Raw genomic sequence first — 15902 nt, 5'->3', positions numbered from 1 at the left:
GGGAAGGACTTCTACACCTCTCACCTTTTGTGGAGAGTTTCAGCACCCTGATCTCCATGTTCCTGATATGGGGCAGCTCTGCTGGCACCAGAGTCTCCATCAGCTCCTGCTTCTTCCTGTGTGCCCTGTGCCTGAGAGAAAATCAACATTAGCACACAACTAGCGTTGAGATCCCAGAATCCCAATGGACTGGGTTGGAGAGACCTTAAAGCTCATCCTGTTCCATGGGCAGGGACACCTTCCTCTATCCCAGGTTGCTCCAAGTGCCATCCAACCTGGCCTTGGACAATTCCAGGGATGAGGCAGCCACAGCTGCCCTGTGCCTGGGCACCCTGTGCCAGGGCTTCACCACCCCCACAGCAGGAATTCCTTCCCCACATCCCATCTGACCCTGCCCTCTGGCAGTGGGAAGCCATTCCCCCTTGTCCTGGCATTCCAGGTCTTGTCCCAAGTCCTTCTTCAGCTCTCCTGGAGCCCCTTTAGGCTGACCCCTGCAAGGGGCTCTGAGCTCTCCCTGGAGCCTTCTCCAGGTGAAACCCCCAGCTTTCCCAGCCTGGCTCCAGAGCAGAGGGGCTCCAGCCCTTGGAGCATCTCCCTGGCCTCCTCATTCAGCTCCAAGAGCTCCACATCTTTCCCATGTGAGCACAGAGTGACTCCAAGGCCACGCGCATCCCTCAGAAATAAAACACATGAGCCACATCAGCTCCATCTCTCGGCCCCAGGAGCCCCCAGAACATCCAGGTTCTTACAGACAGCTAGGGTCTGGGATGCAGAGGGGACCGTGTTTTTCTGGAATGACAAAGAAAGAGCCCTTGGAAACACCTGCAGTGGGGCCATTCCAAGTCCCTGTGCCGCTGGAGGCTCTGGCCTCTCGCTCCGCTGGTACTCACAGATCTCCTCCTTCAGCTGCTCCACCTGCAACACACAACACCTGCTTTGAGGTCTGGTGAGCAATCCATTTTCATGTTCATTATTAATGTATTACTGTTCCTTGTCCTGAGGGATTGGTTGAGATCCTGTGGATGCTCCAGCTGCTGAGTGGCCTCAGATAAGGAGCAGCGAAAGTGGGAATGCTGCTGCTCCAATCCATTAAGGGATGGTTCTCCTGAATTTATTTCACTTCCTGCCCACATCCACATTGTGTCAGATTCCAACTGCTATTTCTCAGGATACCTTCCATCCCTGGGATCAATGGAATTAATTACCAGCAGCAGCTCTTCACCCCACAGTCACAGCTCACCCCAGGCCAACTGCCCAGCCTGTTCCTCCCCTACTCTTCATAACCCACAGGCAAGAAAACACATTTCAGGACACCAAGCTGCTGTGGTTGGTAATAAAGCACATTTTCTACTTCTATAAATTAAAAGTTGGGGTGTTCCCAACTTCTGTGTTAACAGTTAAATCCCAGTCCTAAGGAGTAAAGGGAATTTGCTTTTAGCTTAACATCTGGCTGGAACTGATCTCAATCTGGCTACATTTTTTCCTGTTCAGTGATCAAAATATATTGCATGTATCTGTATGGTTTTTGTCTATATAGAGAGATATATATATATTTAATATTTTATTTCTACTTTTTTATAAGCTATACATACACTTGTGTATCCAGAACGACTCACTGATCTCAATCTGGCTACATTTTTTCCTGTTCAGTGATCAAAATATATTACATGTATCTGTATGGGTTTTTGTCTATATAGACATATTTTTTAAAATATTTATTTCTACTTTTTTTATAAGCTATACATACACTTACGTATCCAGAATGACTGAAAGGAGCATGTCTTACAGCAAGGAAAACATTATTTGGAATAAAAAAATAAGTAAACAGAGGGATTTGAACTAAGTTATCTTTTTTTTTTTGCAGCTCCAGAAAGAGACTGTGCTGTAAATACAAGGCTTGAAGTGACAGACATGGAAAAACCAGCAATTTTTTTAAATGCAAGGAACAAAACTATAAAAAAAAATCTGTGCTATAAAAAATTCTGAACACCTCAAATGGGAGGGATTTGAACTAAGTTATCTTTTTTTTTTGCAGCTCCAGAAAGAGACTGTGCTGTAAATACAAGGCTTGAAGTGACAGACATGGAAAAACCAGCAATTTTTTTAAATGCAAGGAACAAAACTATAAAAAATTCTGTGCTATAAAAAATTCTGCAAAATTCTGAACACCTCAAATGAGAATAAGTCCCATTCAGGATATTATCTGATAAATATTATTTGAAAAGTATCTTCTCAGAGATACTTCTATTAATTTAGCAATGCTCCTTTGACATGAGAGAACTGCAAGACAGCCAGGAGCTCTCAGGGTGAGATGGGATGGCAGAGGCAGGCTCAAAGGCTGATATAAGGAAATCAGGAGATAAGAACAGCAGTAGATTTTGTGCCCAGTTATACATTTTAATAGCAAGCAGACTCTTATATCCCTTCCCTGTTGGCAACCTCATTAAGGAATTATCTGGTTGACAGTTCCTTAATTGCTCCTTCATTCTAGGTGGCATTTAGAGAATCCCAGCTGTATAACACCAAGCATTTAACTAATAGGAATGTAATAGTAATGTAAGTCATTTCACTAAGAGGACCCACAGAAAATAAGCAAATCAATCAATGTGGCTCAGTCAAAAACCAAAGGGGCTGAGAGGAATCAAAAATGAGCATAAATTTCAAATGGATTTCTAACCAGCTGGTGGGGTTTTAGGCTAAACTTAGGTAAACTGAACTCTTTAATCCAGTCCAGGGAAAGGCACATGTGTTCCTTACTCTATTTACACACTTGAGCTGGGCTAAACCCTGATCAGCAGGGAGCTGATCCCTCTCCATGGGCACAGGAAAATGTGTCCCAAAGTCTTCAAGCCACCACTCAGTTGGAGTCCTTCAAACTCCTCTGCATTGAAGGAAGCTGCATTCTGCCCATTTCCCGAATTTTCCTGCTCCACGAACCCTGACACAGCCAAACTGCAGCTCTGGAAAGACTGGGCATAGAACAGGGAGGGGAAAGGGGAAGGCAGGGCAGGTTTGGGAGCAGAGATGACTTTCAGGAGCCAGCCCAGGACTGTTGGCTTGGCTGGGTGGGTCCTCACCAGCTCCAGGAACGCTTTCCTCTCCAGGTCGAGCGTCTGGACCCGCGCCCGCAGCGCCAGGATCTCCTTGTCCAGCCGGCTGTTGTGCTCCATGGCCCTCTGGAGCTCAGTCCTGTCTGGAGACAGAGCACCAGCAAACGTGGGCAGCCAGGCCCTGCCTCCCATGCTCCAAGCATGGATTCCATGATCCCACACATGGGAAAGGTGGGAGGCAGCATGGACATGTCCCACATCCACTGAGAAAACATCCCACATCCCACATCCACTGGGAACACATCCCACATCCAAGGGAATACACAGGAATATATCTTACATCCACTGGGAATACATGGGAATACAGCCTACATTTACTGGGAATACATCCTGCATCCACATGGGAACACATCCCATATCCACTGGGAATACAGGAGAATACATCTTACATCCACTGGGAATATATCCTGCATCCACATGGGAACACATCCCACATCCCCTGGAAACACATCTTGCATCCATTTGGAATATATGGGAATACAGCCTACATCTACTGGGAACACATCCTGCATCCACATGGGAACACATCCCACATCCCCTGCAAACACATCCCACATCCACTGGGAATATATCCCATATCCACTGGGAACACATCCCACATCCACTGGGAATACATCCCATATCCACTGGGAACACACAGAAATACATCTTCCATCCACTGGGAATACATCCTGCATCCACTGAGAACACATCCCACAATCCCACATCCAAGTGGTAACACATCTTCATGGAACACATCCACGTGGGACACATCCCACATCCATGCCCTCTCCCTCCCACAGTAAAGGTTGATGTCCCTGGAGATCCAGCTTCAACAGCAGTCTCTCCAGCATTATTCCAGGGATTCAGTTTACCTCTGCATCATGGAGATAAACCTCATTTAAATCACTCACCTCATCTAACATAGGTTTCACTTTCTCTATGGAAAACCTCAACATTCTCACCATAAAATCCATCACTGCCACAAGCAGGAACACAATCCCAGCCAATGTATCCATGTTGTCTGCACATTAAAATTTAATGGAATGGCTACAGCTGGAAAAATTGCACACCAGTTTTTCTATGGATCAGTGGATCAATGAATAAATTAATCCCAACACCAATGAATGCATATTCCAAATACTTCCAGGGCAGAAATAGGAAGAGGTGTTTGCATTAGGAGCACATGTTGAGGACACACTGGTATCCCCCTGTCTTGGAGAGACAATTTTCCTTAGAGAAAAGGGAATAAATATTATTCCCTTTCCAGCTTAACACTGGGCACAGGAAATTTAAATTTAAATTTGACTTCTATTCAGGCAAAAAAAAAAATCTACTTTTTTGGTTTCACCTTGTAAAAAGCAACAAATTCCTTTTTCAAACAAGGATTTTCAGTTGTGTCATTTAAAACAAAAAGCAAAGAACATCTCCACAGAATGACAGAATGGGTTGGGTTGGAAGGGGACCTTGAAGATCATCTCATTCCTACGCCCATATTCCACCAGAATGGAAATTTTACTCAAAAGCCTGTTGACCACAACACAAATTTATTACAAAATTATAATAAAATGATGATTAAAAGGTTGAAGAAAGGACAATAAAATTCCAGCTCTTTTCGTCTTGCAAAAATCCTGACCACCTCCTATTTTCCCATTCCTTCTCATGTTTTTCCCTCGCAGGGTCAGCCTTCAGGGCTGACCACAGGGGTGATTCCACAAGGACAACAATGTTTGGATGTGGCAGCTGAGTTCTGCTTTGGAAAAACCCCACAACATTCCTTGTGCACTTTGTTTAAAGCCTTTCCTCACCAAAATCCCACTAACTGGGCTCAAACTGGTCAGGAACACAAGTTACCACTGAACCAAAAAACGCTGTTTAAGGGGGTTTTACTAAAGATGAGTGACCCCAGTCAAGGTTTTTAGTAGCAAATCAATTAATTCCCAGAGCAGCTGGCTCAGAGCTCACCAGGAGGAGAAGCCATGCAGAGACAGAGAACCAGGGAAGCCACTGGGACATTGCCACCCTCATTTTGCACACACAGAGACAAACCCCAGAGACAAAACAAGCATTAAACCTTTACTCACATTTTGTAAAGCCTTGTGTTCATCTAGCACCTCATAAAGCACAGATTTCCCTGCGCAGGCTGCAATCCATGGGAGCCCCAGGCTGGAGCCTGCCCGTGCTCCAGAGTCAGCACTGGAGCTGCCACAGCACTCAGCCCATCCCTGGGGACTGTGGATCGATCCCCACCCAGAACAGGGATGAAAAGGCTGGGAATGATGGGACTGGAGGCTGGAGAGGAGCTGCTGGGGCTGGAGAGGAGTTGGCAGGGCTGGAAATGAGCTGCTAGGGCTGGAGAGGAGCTGCTGGGAATGGAGAGGAGTTGGCAGGGCTGGATTTGAGCTGCTAGGGCTGGAGAGAAACTGATGGGGCTGGAGAGAAACTCTCAGGTCCTTGTGCTGTGTGTGAGCACCAAGGGGAGCCCCAGGACCTGCAACTCTGCTCTAAGCCTGCCCCAGATAGTGCCAGTCTCCTCAAGGTAGCTGGTCCCTGCAAAGGCACATGGGGCTGGGATGAGTCACCTCATCCCAGTTGCTGTTCTCTAATGAAATTCTGCATCACAGATTTGGGGAAAATCAAGGAATCCCCCAAAAGAGCATCCAGACACCTGTGTGTCACTAAGGACATTTTCCATGGACATTTTACTCCAAGAGCAGCTTTACCACATCTCCCTCCAGAAAACTGTTTATTTCTACAGTCAGATTTTATTAAAAAATCCTACTAATAAATAACACTTCAGAGCTGGTCAAGGGTTATTTCAAGAAGGAGGTAAAGGGAATATTCTCAGCAAGGACAATGTACCCAGTCACTTCCCCACTGCTGCACTGGCTAAGGATACATGGAGGCAACATCCCAAACTGCACCTGGAGAACTCTGGGATAAGAGGTCCAGCTCTGCTGACCCTGTGCACGTGGAAATTCAGCTACTCTGCTTCCAGACCAAGCCATCATTCCCTCTCCATCCCCTCCCAGGGCAGAAAACTTTCCCTGGAGAGGAGATAGGAAATTCCCAGGGATAGGAAATTCACCCAGACTGTGCTGCTGCATCACAGACCAGAGAAGCCCAGTCTCAGAATTAGTGGATTTGTGACTGTTAAGGACTGCATTCCTACCTCCTACAGAGCAGGCTGACTCCTGGCACTGATTTTCCCACATTCCAAGCACAGGACAGAGGACAGACTGCCCCCACCTCCCCAGGGCTCAGAGCAGGCCAGGAGTGGCCACCAGAGCAGCACTTACCTGCTTCACTCTGCTCTTTGCTTTGTGTGTCCAGCCCTTCTGCCCTGCTCTGGATTTCTTCCTGGGACACCACCAGCCTCTGAGGGGCCTCATCCAGGTCTCCAAGCCCTGCAGGTGATGCTCGTTCCCCCTCCAGCTCCTCCCTGCAGAACTGAAGCACAAGGGTTAATGTGCCAATGGAAATGAGAAACCCTGTGGTGATGTGACCAAGACAGAGCTGTTTGTCACCCTGTCCACACTGGTTCCATTGGAAAATGTGTATTCCCTCATCTCCAGTGCCAGTTCAGGAACAAACCAAAGGCAGGAGATGCCCACCAGGCAGTCCTGCCTGAAATGTGAGGTGTTCCCCCTTGTCCAGACACTCCAGACCCTTGTCCAAAGTCCCTCTCCAGCTCTCCTGGAGTCCCTTCAGGCACTGGAAGGTGCTTTAAGGTCTCTCCAGAGCCTTCCCCAGGTGGACACCTCCAGCTCTCCTAGCTTGGCTCCCAAGGGGCTCCAGCCCTCAGAGCATCTTGTGGCTTTGCTCCAACAGGTCCTTCCTGTGCTGGGGGATCCTGCAGCAGCAGTGCTGGGGGAATCTCTTCAGAGAGGAGCAGAGCCACGATGCTGTTTGGCCTTTGGGGTGCAAACACACACTCCTGGCTCATGTCCAGCTTTCAACCCACAAGAACTCCCAAATCCATCCCACAGGGCTGCTCTCCATTAATTCCTCCCCCAGCCTGTGTGCATTTTCAGACTGTCCCAACCCAGGCACAGGGGCTTGAACTGCAGGAGCTTCCCTGGAGCACTGCTCCATGTCCCTCTTTTTTATGGAGTTACACATTCCTGCTCCACTACATCTGCACTGAAGGGGTCCTTAGGCTCAGCACAGTGGTTGCCACTGATATTTGGCACTTCAGAGGGTCAGTGAGCTAGCACATGCCATGAATCCAGAAGGCATTTCCACATGGTTTTCTCGGAGCTGACCACACAGAGAGGCAGGTTTGTATTCTGCCCTTCTGCGTTCCTGGGGATGCAATAAAACAATCAATTCTGCTTGAGCAGTCTGGCTAAAAGCTGAATTCATCCCTGTCCAGCTCTTGATTCCAAGAGTGGAACAGGCCAGCTGGCCACATATTCCAGTAAACAGAGTAAAAGGAGCAATTAACACCTTAACCTGTAACACTAATGGTTCTGCAAAACAAGTGGGATACTCCCGGGAACAATGGAGTGTTTAACCAACAGTTTCTGCTCCGGAGGCACAGACAGGAATGACATCACTGGGGAGAGTATTCAGTCCTGTCAGAGAGACAGTTTTCTGGGAAAACACATCTCCAGTGTGTCTTTCACCTGATTAAACAGAAAGGAACAAGAGAAGGGACCCTGACCCCTATTTGAGGTCTTGCTCCCTCCTCATGGCTTGGGACCTCAGGGACAAACAGCAGCTCCTGGAATCCCAGAGCATTCCTGGACTCCAGTTCCACAGAGACATGGCCGTAAGCCGTGAGTAGGTGGAAAGTGATGGCCTTGGAACCACAGAATCAGAATATCCTGAGCTGAAAGAGACCACAAGGATCCAGTCCAGCCCCCAGCCCTGCACAGACACCCCAACAAACCCATACTGTCCAAACCCTCCTGGAGCTCTGGCAGTGCTGGGGCCAGGACCATGCCCTGGGGAGCCTGGGCAGTGCCCCACCACCTTCTGGGGGAAAAACTTGATATCCAACCTAAACCCCCCTGTCACTGTCATATTTTCTGGAAAATCTCTTTGCCCGGGACTCCTCTCCTAGGAAGCTGAGAAGCCTCAGAGAAAAATGAAAACAATAATTATCTGATTTGCTTCTCCTGTGTTTTGCTGCTTTGGAATGTGATTTAGACATTGTTTACCAACAGGTGCCTGTTTCATTAATTGCATGTAAATTGTTTTTACTTATTGGCCAATTACAGCCAGCTGTGTCGAGGCTCTGGAAGAGAGAGTCACAAGTTTTTAATTATCATTTTTTGTAATTTTCTGTCTGTATCCTTTCTCAATTCTTTAGTATAGTTTAGTATAGTTTTAGTATAACATTCTTTAATATAATATAATATAATATCATAAAATAATAAATTAAAAAATTAGCCTTCTAAAAAAATGGAGTCAGATTCATCATTTTCCTCACCTTCATCAGGGGACCCTGAAAATACCACACCCCCCTGGCACAGCTCCAGCTGCTCCCTCAGGTCCTGGCCCTGCTCACAAAGAGCAGAGATCAGAGCTGCCCCTGAGGAGAAGCTGCAGCCCCCAGGGAGATCTGCCCTCAGCCTCCTCTGCTCCAGCTGAACCCAGAGAAAGTCATTCTTACCCAGGGAAAATCCTTACACCAAACACATCACAAACTCCTCAACACAGGATTACAAATAACCCATTTCACTGTCCCTGTGCAGATGTGGGGGTAAATCAAGTGCAAAGGGTGAGAATTAAGAAAGGCACTGACTTAGAATCCTGGAATCCCAGACTGGTTTGGGGATGGAAGTGATCTTAAAGCTCATCCCATTCCATACCCTACCATGGGCAGGGACATCTTCCCCTATCCCAGGCTGCTCCAAGCCAAACCTGGCCTCAGATGCTTCCAGGGAAAGGGCAGCCACAGCTTCTCTGGGCAACCTGTGCCAGGGCTTTACCACCCTCACAGCCAGGAATTCCTTCCCATTCCCAATATCCAAATATTCTGTCAGTTTGAAACCATTCCCCCTTGTCCTGGCATTCCAGACTCTCACAAATACTCTCACTCCAAGTTTCTTGTAGTTCTTTCATGTATTTCAGACCCAAGACTCCACAGTGGCCTCAGAGACAGGAGAAACAATTTTCCTTACAGAAATATCACACAAATATTCCTTTCCCACAGCTTGCAGGCAGGCAGAGCCAGGGAGCAGGAGGTACCTGGAGCCCATCAGTCCTGCTGTGGGATCCCAGCTGCCGGGCTGCCACTTCCAGCTTTCCCAGCAGCGCCGCCCGCTCCACCAGGAAATACGCCACCTGTTCACTGGCAGCACTGCAGGAGATCTGGGACAAACCTTCCTGCTCCAGCATCTCCTCCACCTCCTTCAGCTGCGTTTCTGCAAGGCAAGGCAAGGCTTGGTGTCAGCAAAGGAGAAAAAAAGGGTTTCCTGGAGATCTGTCTCAGTTCCTCTAAACATTTCTCACTGCAACAGCCCCATTTCTCCTGGAGCCCAGCAGCTCCTCAAGTCTCTCCTGCTTCCCACTTCCCTCACTGCCTCCCATTCCCTGCTATCCATTATCTCAGCCCTATTCCCTCTCTCCCAAGGTTTCTCTTCACATTCCCTTCCCTGCCTGCCAAGCATGTGATAGGACCTGCTCCTCCCAGGCAGAGTTCTCCCAAGCTGGTTTATCCTCAGCCCCTTCAACCCCAAGTACAGCTTGGTAGAAACTAAACACCAGATTGAACAGATACTGAGAGAACCAGAGAATCATTAAGGTTGAAATTACTTCCAAGATAATCAGTTCCCACCCTCAGATCATCAAGTCCAACCTTGGAGAGAAAGCAAACAGATGGACACGGAGTCACAGGTGTTTTCTTTGGCAGGAGACACACAAAATACCAGATCACTCCTAGAGAGCACCACTATTTTGGATAGTCCCAACGAATGTCTAGGAAGGAGGCAGATCTGAACCCCTTTAAGAATTAAACTGCCAGTGCTTCAATGTTTATCTAAAAATTATAGCCAGGAAGACTCTGTACTGAGAAAAACTTCCAGACTCAAGGGTCCCTAAGGCAAAAAGGTGACAACGAGACTTGAAGGAGTCAGTTTATAGCTGGGCACCGCTATGTTTGTGCAACCAACAGTTGTTTAAAAGACCCCCTGGTTGGTGTGGTTGGAATTTACCTGCCAGGAGAAAATGAGGAACCTTTGGTGCCTGGCATGATGAGGGCAGCAACTCCTGCAGCTTGTGGAGCTAGGGGAGGGCTTTTCAAACACTCCCTGTGTAATCAGTATTAAAACCAAAACCAACAGACCAAATTTCTAGCCCAAACCAGCCTATAAAGGCTTCCAAGTGTTGTAAGATGGGAAGTGCAGGGAGTCGTAGAAAGGCAGGATGGACAGTCACACTCTTTCCCTGCTCAGGGATCTAGAGCTGGACAGCAGAGGTTCAGCAGAGCAAATATTCCTCAGGCACAGGACATACAGAGCCCTGGACAAGTCTGTTCCCCTCTCTCTCATGACTGAACACAGGACCAGCACAAGCACATCCCGAGGCTGCGATCGATCCCATGTTTCCACTCCGCGCTCGCAGCCGGCCCGTCCAGCCCGTGGATGGAAAACACCCTGCGGTGCCCCAGGCATCTTCCCAGGGAGACAGCACAGCCTGCTCAGCACAGGGTCAAACAGGGCTCCCTGCACCTTCCTGCTGCAGCACAGCAAACAAGGCAGCTTGCAGGATCAAAACTGCCCTGCGTGCCTCGGGAAGAGCCCATGGATCACACTAAACTGAAGCCCAACCCGCCTGGCAGCTTTGCCAAATCCCAGCTAAAATGAACAGAAACTGCTCTGCTTTATGCCCAGGATGGGACCCTCTGTGCCCTTAACCACCTTCACCTGCCAGTCCCCAGCCTGCAATGCAGGATGAAGTGGCATCATTTTAGATGCCAGGCATATTCCAGAGGCTGGAAAGCAAGGATTTGTGAGGATGAGGGGGAGGGTCTGCTCACACAGCACAGGTTACCTATGAGTAAAGCCCACTGAGTCCTTACAAATCCCTTCCCTCCCCACCCAGTGTTTGGGAAAAGCCGACCCCTGCCCCAGGCACTGCCACTCAACAGCTCCACTGGCATCTTCCACCTCTGTCCATGCTTGTTTGGAAGCAAATTTTACATTAATATTTGTATTTTCCTACCCTAGGAATACTCTGGGGAACAGCAGCCACTTCACCGCACCACAGCCCATACCTGCTGGGTATGTTTTACCAGCCCAGCTGTTACAACAAACAAGCTCAGAACATAACTGTGTCTTCTTTTTATTCCACTTTTTAAATAAATCCAGGCAGCTCCCCCGTGCTGTGTTTCACTGCCATTCCAGTTGTTTTTCAGGAAGGCTTTTGGGAGCACCATCGATTTGCCCTCCAACAACACCCAGCGCATTCAGCGAGAGCATCAGAAACGGATCAGGAACTGCCTGGAGGGAAGGAAAAATGTCACTCTGGGCAGAGGTATCAGATGAGGTGACAGCTCAGCTCAGCTCAATGGCCCAGCATCAACCAGCCTTGGCTGCTCCCTGTAGGAACCTGTGAGCCCGGGATGGGCAGGAAGCAAATGTGCGAGCAGAGATTCACTTTTCTCTTCAAAAGCTGCTCCGTGTCAGTCACCAGCACCAGCTATCCTCAGGGTCTTAAGGAGGGCTGCAGAGAGACTTTAGCCAAGGGCCTGGAGTGCCAGGACAAGGGAGAATGGCTTCCCACTGACAGGGAAGGGTTAGCTGGGATATGGGAAGAAATTCTTGCCTGTGAGGGTGGGCAGGCCCTGGCACAGGGTGCCCAGATTTGCCCTCCAACAACACCCGGCGCATTCAGCGAGAGCATCAGAAACGGATCAGGAACTGCCTGGAGGGAAGGAAAAATGTCACTCTGGGCAGAGGTATCAGATGAGGTGACAGCTCAGCTCAGCTCAATGGCCCAGCATCAACCAGCCTTGGCTGCTCCCTGTAGGAACCTGTGAGCCCGGGATGGGCAGGAAGCAAATGTGCGAGCAGAGATTCACTTTTCTCTTCAAAAGCTGCTCCGTGTCAGTCACCAGCACCAGCTATCCTCAGGGTCTAAAGGAGGGCTGCAGAGAGACTTTAGCCAAGGGCCTGGAGTGCCAGGACAAGGGGGAATGGCTTCCCACTGACAAGACAGGGTTAGGTGGGATATAGGAAGAAATTCTTGGCTGTGAGGGTGGTGTGGCCCTGGCACAGGGTGCCCAGAGAAGCTGTGGCTGCCCCTGGATCCCTGGAAGTGTCAAGGCCAGGTTGGATGGGGCTTGGAGCAGCCTGGGATAGTGGAAGGTGTCCCTGCCCATGGTAGGATGTGGAATGGGATGAGCTTAAGCTCCCTGCCAACCCAACCCATTCCATAATTCCATGATTTTATGAAAGAGCTTTTAGCAGAGCAAGTTGCTCTAAGTGATCCCAGTCCAAGCAGAGTTTCTGATTTGTTAGCCTGCTGTTGGAAGAGGGAGTGTGCTCAGATCTGAGAGCCCTCATGGGGGCCTCTGGGCTCCCTTCCCCAGCTCTCAGCTCAGGTGTACCAGCACAGATCTGTCCTTCACCCTGCACCATTCACAGCTCAGGCTTCTCCTTTGTATCTCCAGCCTGAACCAGCCACTGGCCCCAACTGCCCCTTCCCATTCTCCTTTCAATGCTTCCAAAAGCTACCAACCACCACCCTGTCCTCTTGTCTTGCCCACATTTTTAACAATCCCAGCAGATCACAGTCTGTCTTTCCACAAGCCCCTTCTCCAGCCCAAGCCACTGGATCTTCCTATGCCTGCTGAGACACCCAGGTGTCCCACAAAAATAACAGGGGGAACAAGACCGGGAGCACAAACCCCCTGGGGAGCAGCTGAGGGAGCTGGGGGAGCTCAGCCTGGAGAAAAGGAGGCTCAGGGGGGCCCTTGTGGCTCTGCACAACTCCTGACAGGAGGGGACAGCCGGGGGGGTCAGGCTCTGCTCCCAGGGAACAGGGACAGGTCAAGAAGAAATGGCCTCAAGATGTGTCAGGGGAAGTTCAGGTTGGACATTCATTGAAAGGCTGGTCAGGCACTGGCCCAGCTGCCCAGAGAAGCAGTAGAGTTACCATTCCTGGCATTGTTCAAAAAACGTGTAGATGTGGCACTTGGGGTGGACCTGACAGTGCTGGGGGAATGGTTGGATTTCATGACCCTAGAGGGCTTTTCCAACATAAACATTCCCATCAAGAACTCTGATGAAAAGCAGAGGCCTGGGGGATAGGCACAGGGATGCAGCACAGAACCCTGCAGCAGGGACACATCAGAGAGCTGGAGCAGCCCAACAGAGGCCTTTGGGATTGTGCAGCATCTGCAGCACAAGCACATGCAGCCACCCCACACTAGAGATGGCCAGGGGGATTTTTTTTATGAAGAGGCTGACCTTGAACCATGGAACCACAGAATAGCCTGAGCTGAAAGAGACCCACAAGGATCATCCAGTCCAGCCCCTGGCCCTGCACAGACACCCCAACAATCCCAGCCTGTCCAAACCCTCCTGGAGCTCTGGCAGCCTCAGGGCAGTGCCCATTCCCTGGGGAGCCCAGCACCCACAGTGGGAAGAACTTTTCCCAGACACCTGACCTAACCCTCCCCTGGCACAGCTCCAGCCATTCCTTCATGTCCTTTCCCTGGTCCCAGAGAGCAGAAACAAAATCCTTATCCAGAGGAGCTGCTTCCTGGGATGAGCTCTGCCCTCAGCTCACCCTCAGCCTCCTCTGCTCCAGCTGAACAAACCTGAATAAAAGGACCAGTCACTCAATAAAAGTGCTCTACAAGGACCCCAAAACATCTCAGTGCTGGCAGCTCTCCCTGCAGGTGACAGCCCAGAGGGAGCAGGGCTTCCAGATTCTTAAATTATCCACACACATCCCAGGATATCAGCCAATACCAGCAGTGAGTCAACAACAAGTTCTGAACCTCAAAATCTGAGTGATAGCCCAAAAAAATCCCTCCAGAAACACTCTACAGCACCAAAGCCACACAACCCCCTCAGGGACAGCACTGGGCAGCAACCAGCAATCCCTCCTGGATACCCCGAGAACCATGGACAAGATCTCAGCTTCCATTCCAGGGGTCCTCATTGCTCAGCAGCCTCAGGAACCCTCAGGAAGGGAGAAAGTCCAGAGGAGCAGAGCCACCAGGAGGAAATCAGCGCGTTCCAGCTTTGGGGACATTCTGTCTCTCTCCTGACACCTTGTGGAAAGGGACACAACCAGGAACGGGGTTTTCTGCCACAGCCAGACTCCCAAGAGCTCTTTATTCATTTCAGCTTTTGTGAGCAGCCTTTTCACCATAAACCATGGCTTTAAGTGCTCAGAGACATCACATTTTTAGGGAAATCCATCTTTGGAAAGTCACACCACCACATGTGCTCCCTGAAAACCCTACCCATGCTCAAAATTCCCCCTAAACTCCTGCATTTGCTCTCCCAAAGCCTGAATCACCAAGAAACTCTTTAAGTTGTGCCATCACCCTAAAATTTATCTCAGGACCAGGACAATACAGCTCACTAAAGGAGTTAATGGTGCACCACTGGAGTGCAACAGAAGACTGAAGAAAATCAAGAATTAAACCTAGCAAAAGTGACCCTAGAGTTTGAAAATAAATTATTTCAAGTTAAATAAGTGAAGTAATTTGTTTAAACAAAATTACTGAAGCTCTGAGGGGCCCTGAGCAACTTGGTCTGATGGAAGGTCTCCCTGTCCATGGCTGGGGGTGGAATTGGATGAGCTTCAAGATCTCTTCCAACCAAAACCATCCTGGAATTCCATGACAATGAACACCCAAGTTTTGAATTATCAGAACAAACAATTCCTGTCCCCCACATTGTTTTAAAAAATGTGGGGTTTGTGTAAACCAAAGTCAAGAGCAAATTCACTGACTTGATGGAGTGACAGATAATTTAGAGCTGGAAACAAAAGAACACCATCAATTCTGGTCTTCAAACAGCCTCTGGAAGATGCTTTGTGCAACAACAGATCTACATGGAGAACCTGCCAAACTCCCTGAATAAAGGCAGTAAAAGCAGGCAAGAACCTCTAAATCAATTACAAATCTGAACAGCTCATTAACGCTTTAAGAAACTTTTCAAGCAACCACTGAGAGCCCCCTGAGAACTCCCAAAAAACACTGCTGAGCTCTCCAAGAAGCTTTCCAGACCCAAACACCTGCCAGTGCACTCCCAGGGCCCACAGCTGGAGGGAAGGGATTACCCTGCTGCAGCTGTAGCTGTGCCAGCTCCAACCTGAGCTGCTCATTCTCCTTCTCATACTCGGAGGCAATGGCATCCCGCTCTTCTGTCAGGGCACGGACGTGGCCCACGTAGCTTTCCACCTGGAACAAAGAAAACCCTGCTATTCCCATGTCTGCCGGTGAGCTAGCAGCACAAAATGTTCTCCGCCCCATCGTGTTTCCAGGATAACCTCAAATATTTGCAGGACAGTATGCCTTATGCCTTTGGAACGCCTGGGAATGGTAAAACCTCGACTGGGAGGTCAGGAGGCCGTGCAGCTATGGGGGTGCTGGGATGTGGGGAGCTCTGTGGGAGCTGCTGGGATCACCAGGTGCTTTTTGATGGCCAGTATGAGGAATGGGAATATGAACTCCAAGTTCCCAAGGGCAGCAGCATGGTAATGACACACCTGAACCTGCTGCTGCACAGAGTGGGGATCAGGGGATACAGGCCTGGGTGGGTTAATCCCAGTGGTATTCCAGAACCACTGATGTTGGAAAAGGCTCCCAAGTGTCCAACCTGTGACAAAAATCTATCTTGT

The 15902-nt window shown here is 49.2% G+C and overlaps 1 protein-coding gene across 1 annotated transcript in view; it reads right to left on the bottom strand.

Moving 5' to 3' along the window:
• Positions 1–15902, bottom strand: part of CCDC30 (coiled-coil domain containing 30) — a 38907-nt gene that overhangs the window by 21780 nt on the left and 1225 nt on the right. Inside the window, exons 3-8 of the mRNA XM_041419543.1 lie at positions 15342–15462; positions 9288–9463; positions 6389–6539; positions 3078–3193; positions 823–915; positions 25–131 (exon numbers count right to left, since the gene is read on the bottom strand). Of these exons, the coding sequence (XP_041275477.1) occupies positions 25–131; positions 823–915; positions 3078–3193; positions 6389–6539; positions 9288–9463; positions 15342–15462 (764 nt within the window). The remainder of the gene's footprint in view (positions 1–24; positions 132–822; positions 916–3077; positions 3194–6388; positions 6540–9287; positions 9464–15341; positions 15463–15902) is intronic.

This window comes from Onychostruthus taczanowskii, unplaced genomic scaffold, assembly GCF_017590055.1.
Source record: "Onychostruthus taczanowskii isolate IOZ18803 unplaced genomic scaffold, ASM1759005v1 scaffold61, whole genome shotgun sequence".
Taxonomy (NCBI): domain Eukaryota; kingdom Metazoa; phylum Chordata; class Aves; order Passeriformes; family Passeridae; genus Onychostruthus; species Onychostruthus taczanowskii.
Note: the sequence above shows the minus strand (reverse complement) of the source record. Positions and strands in the feature narration are given on the sequence as shown.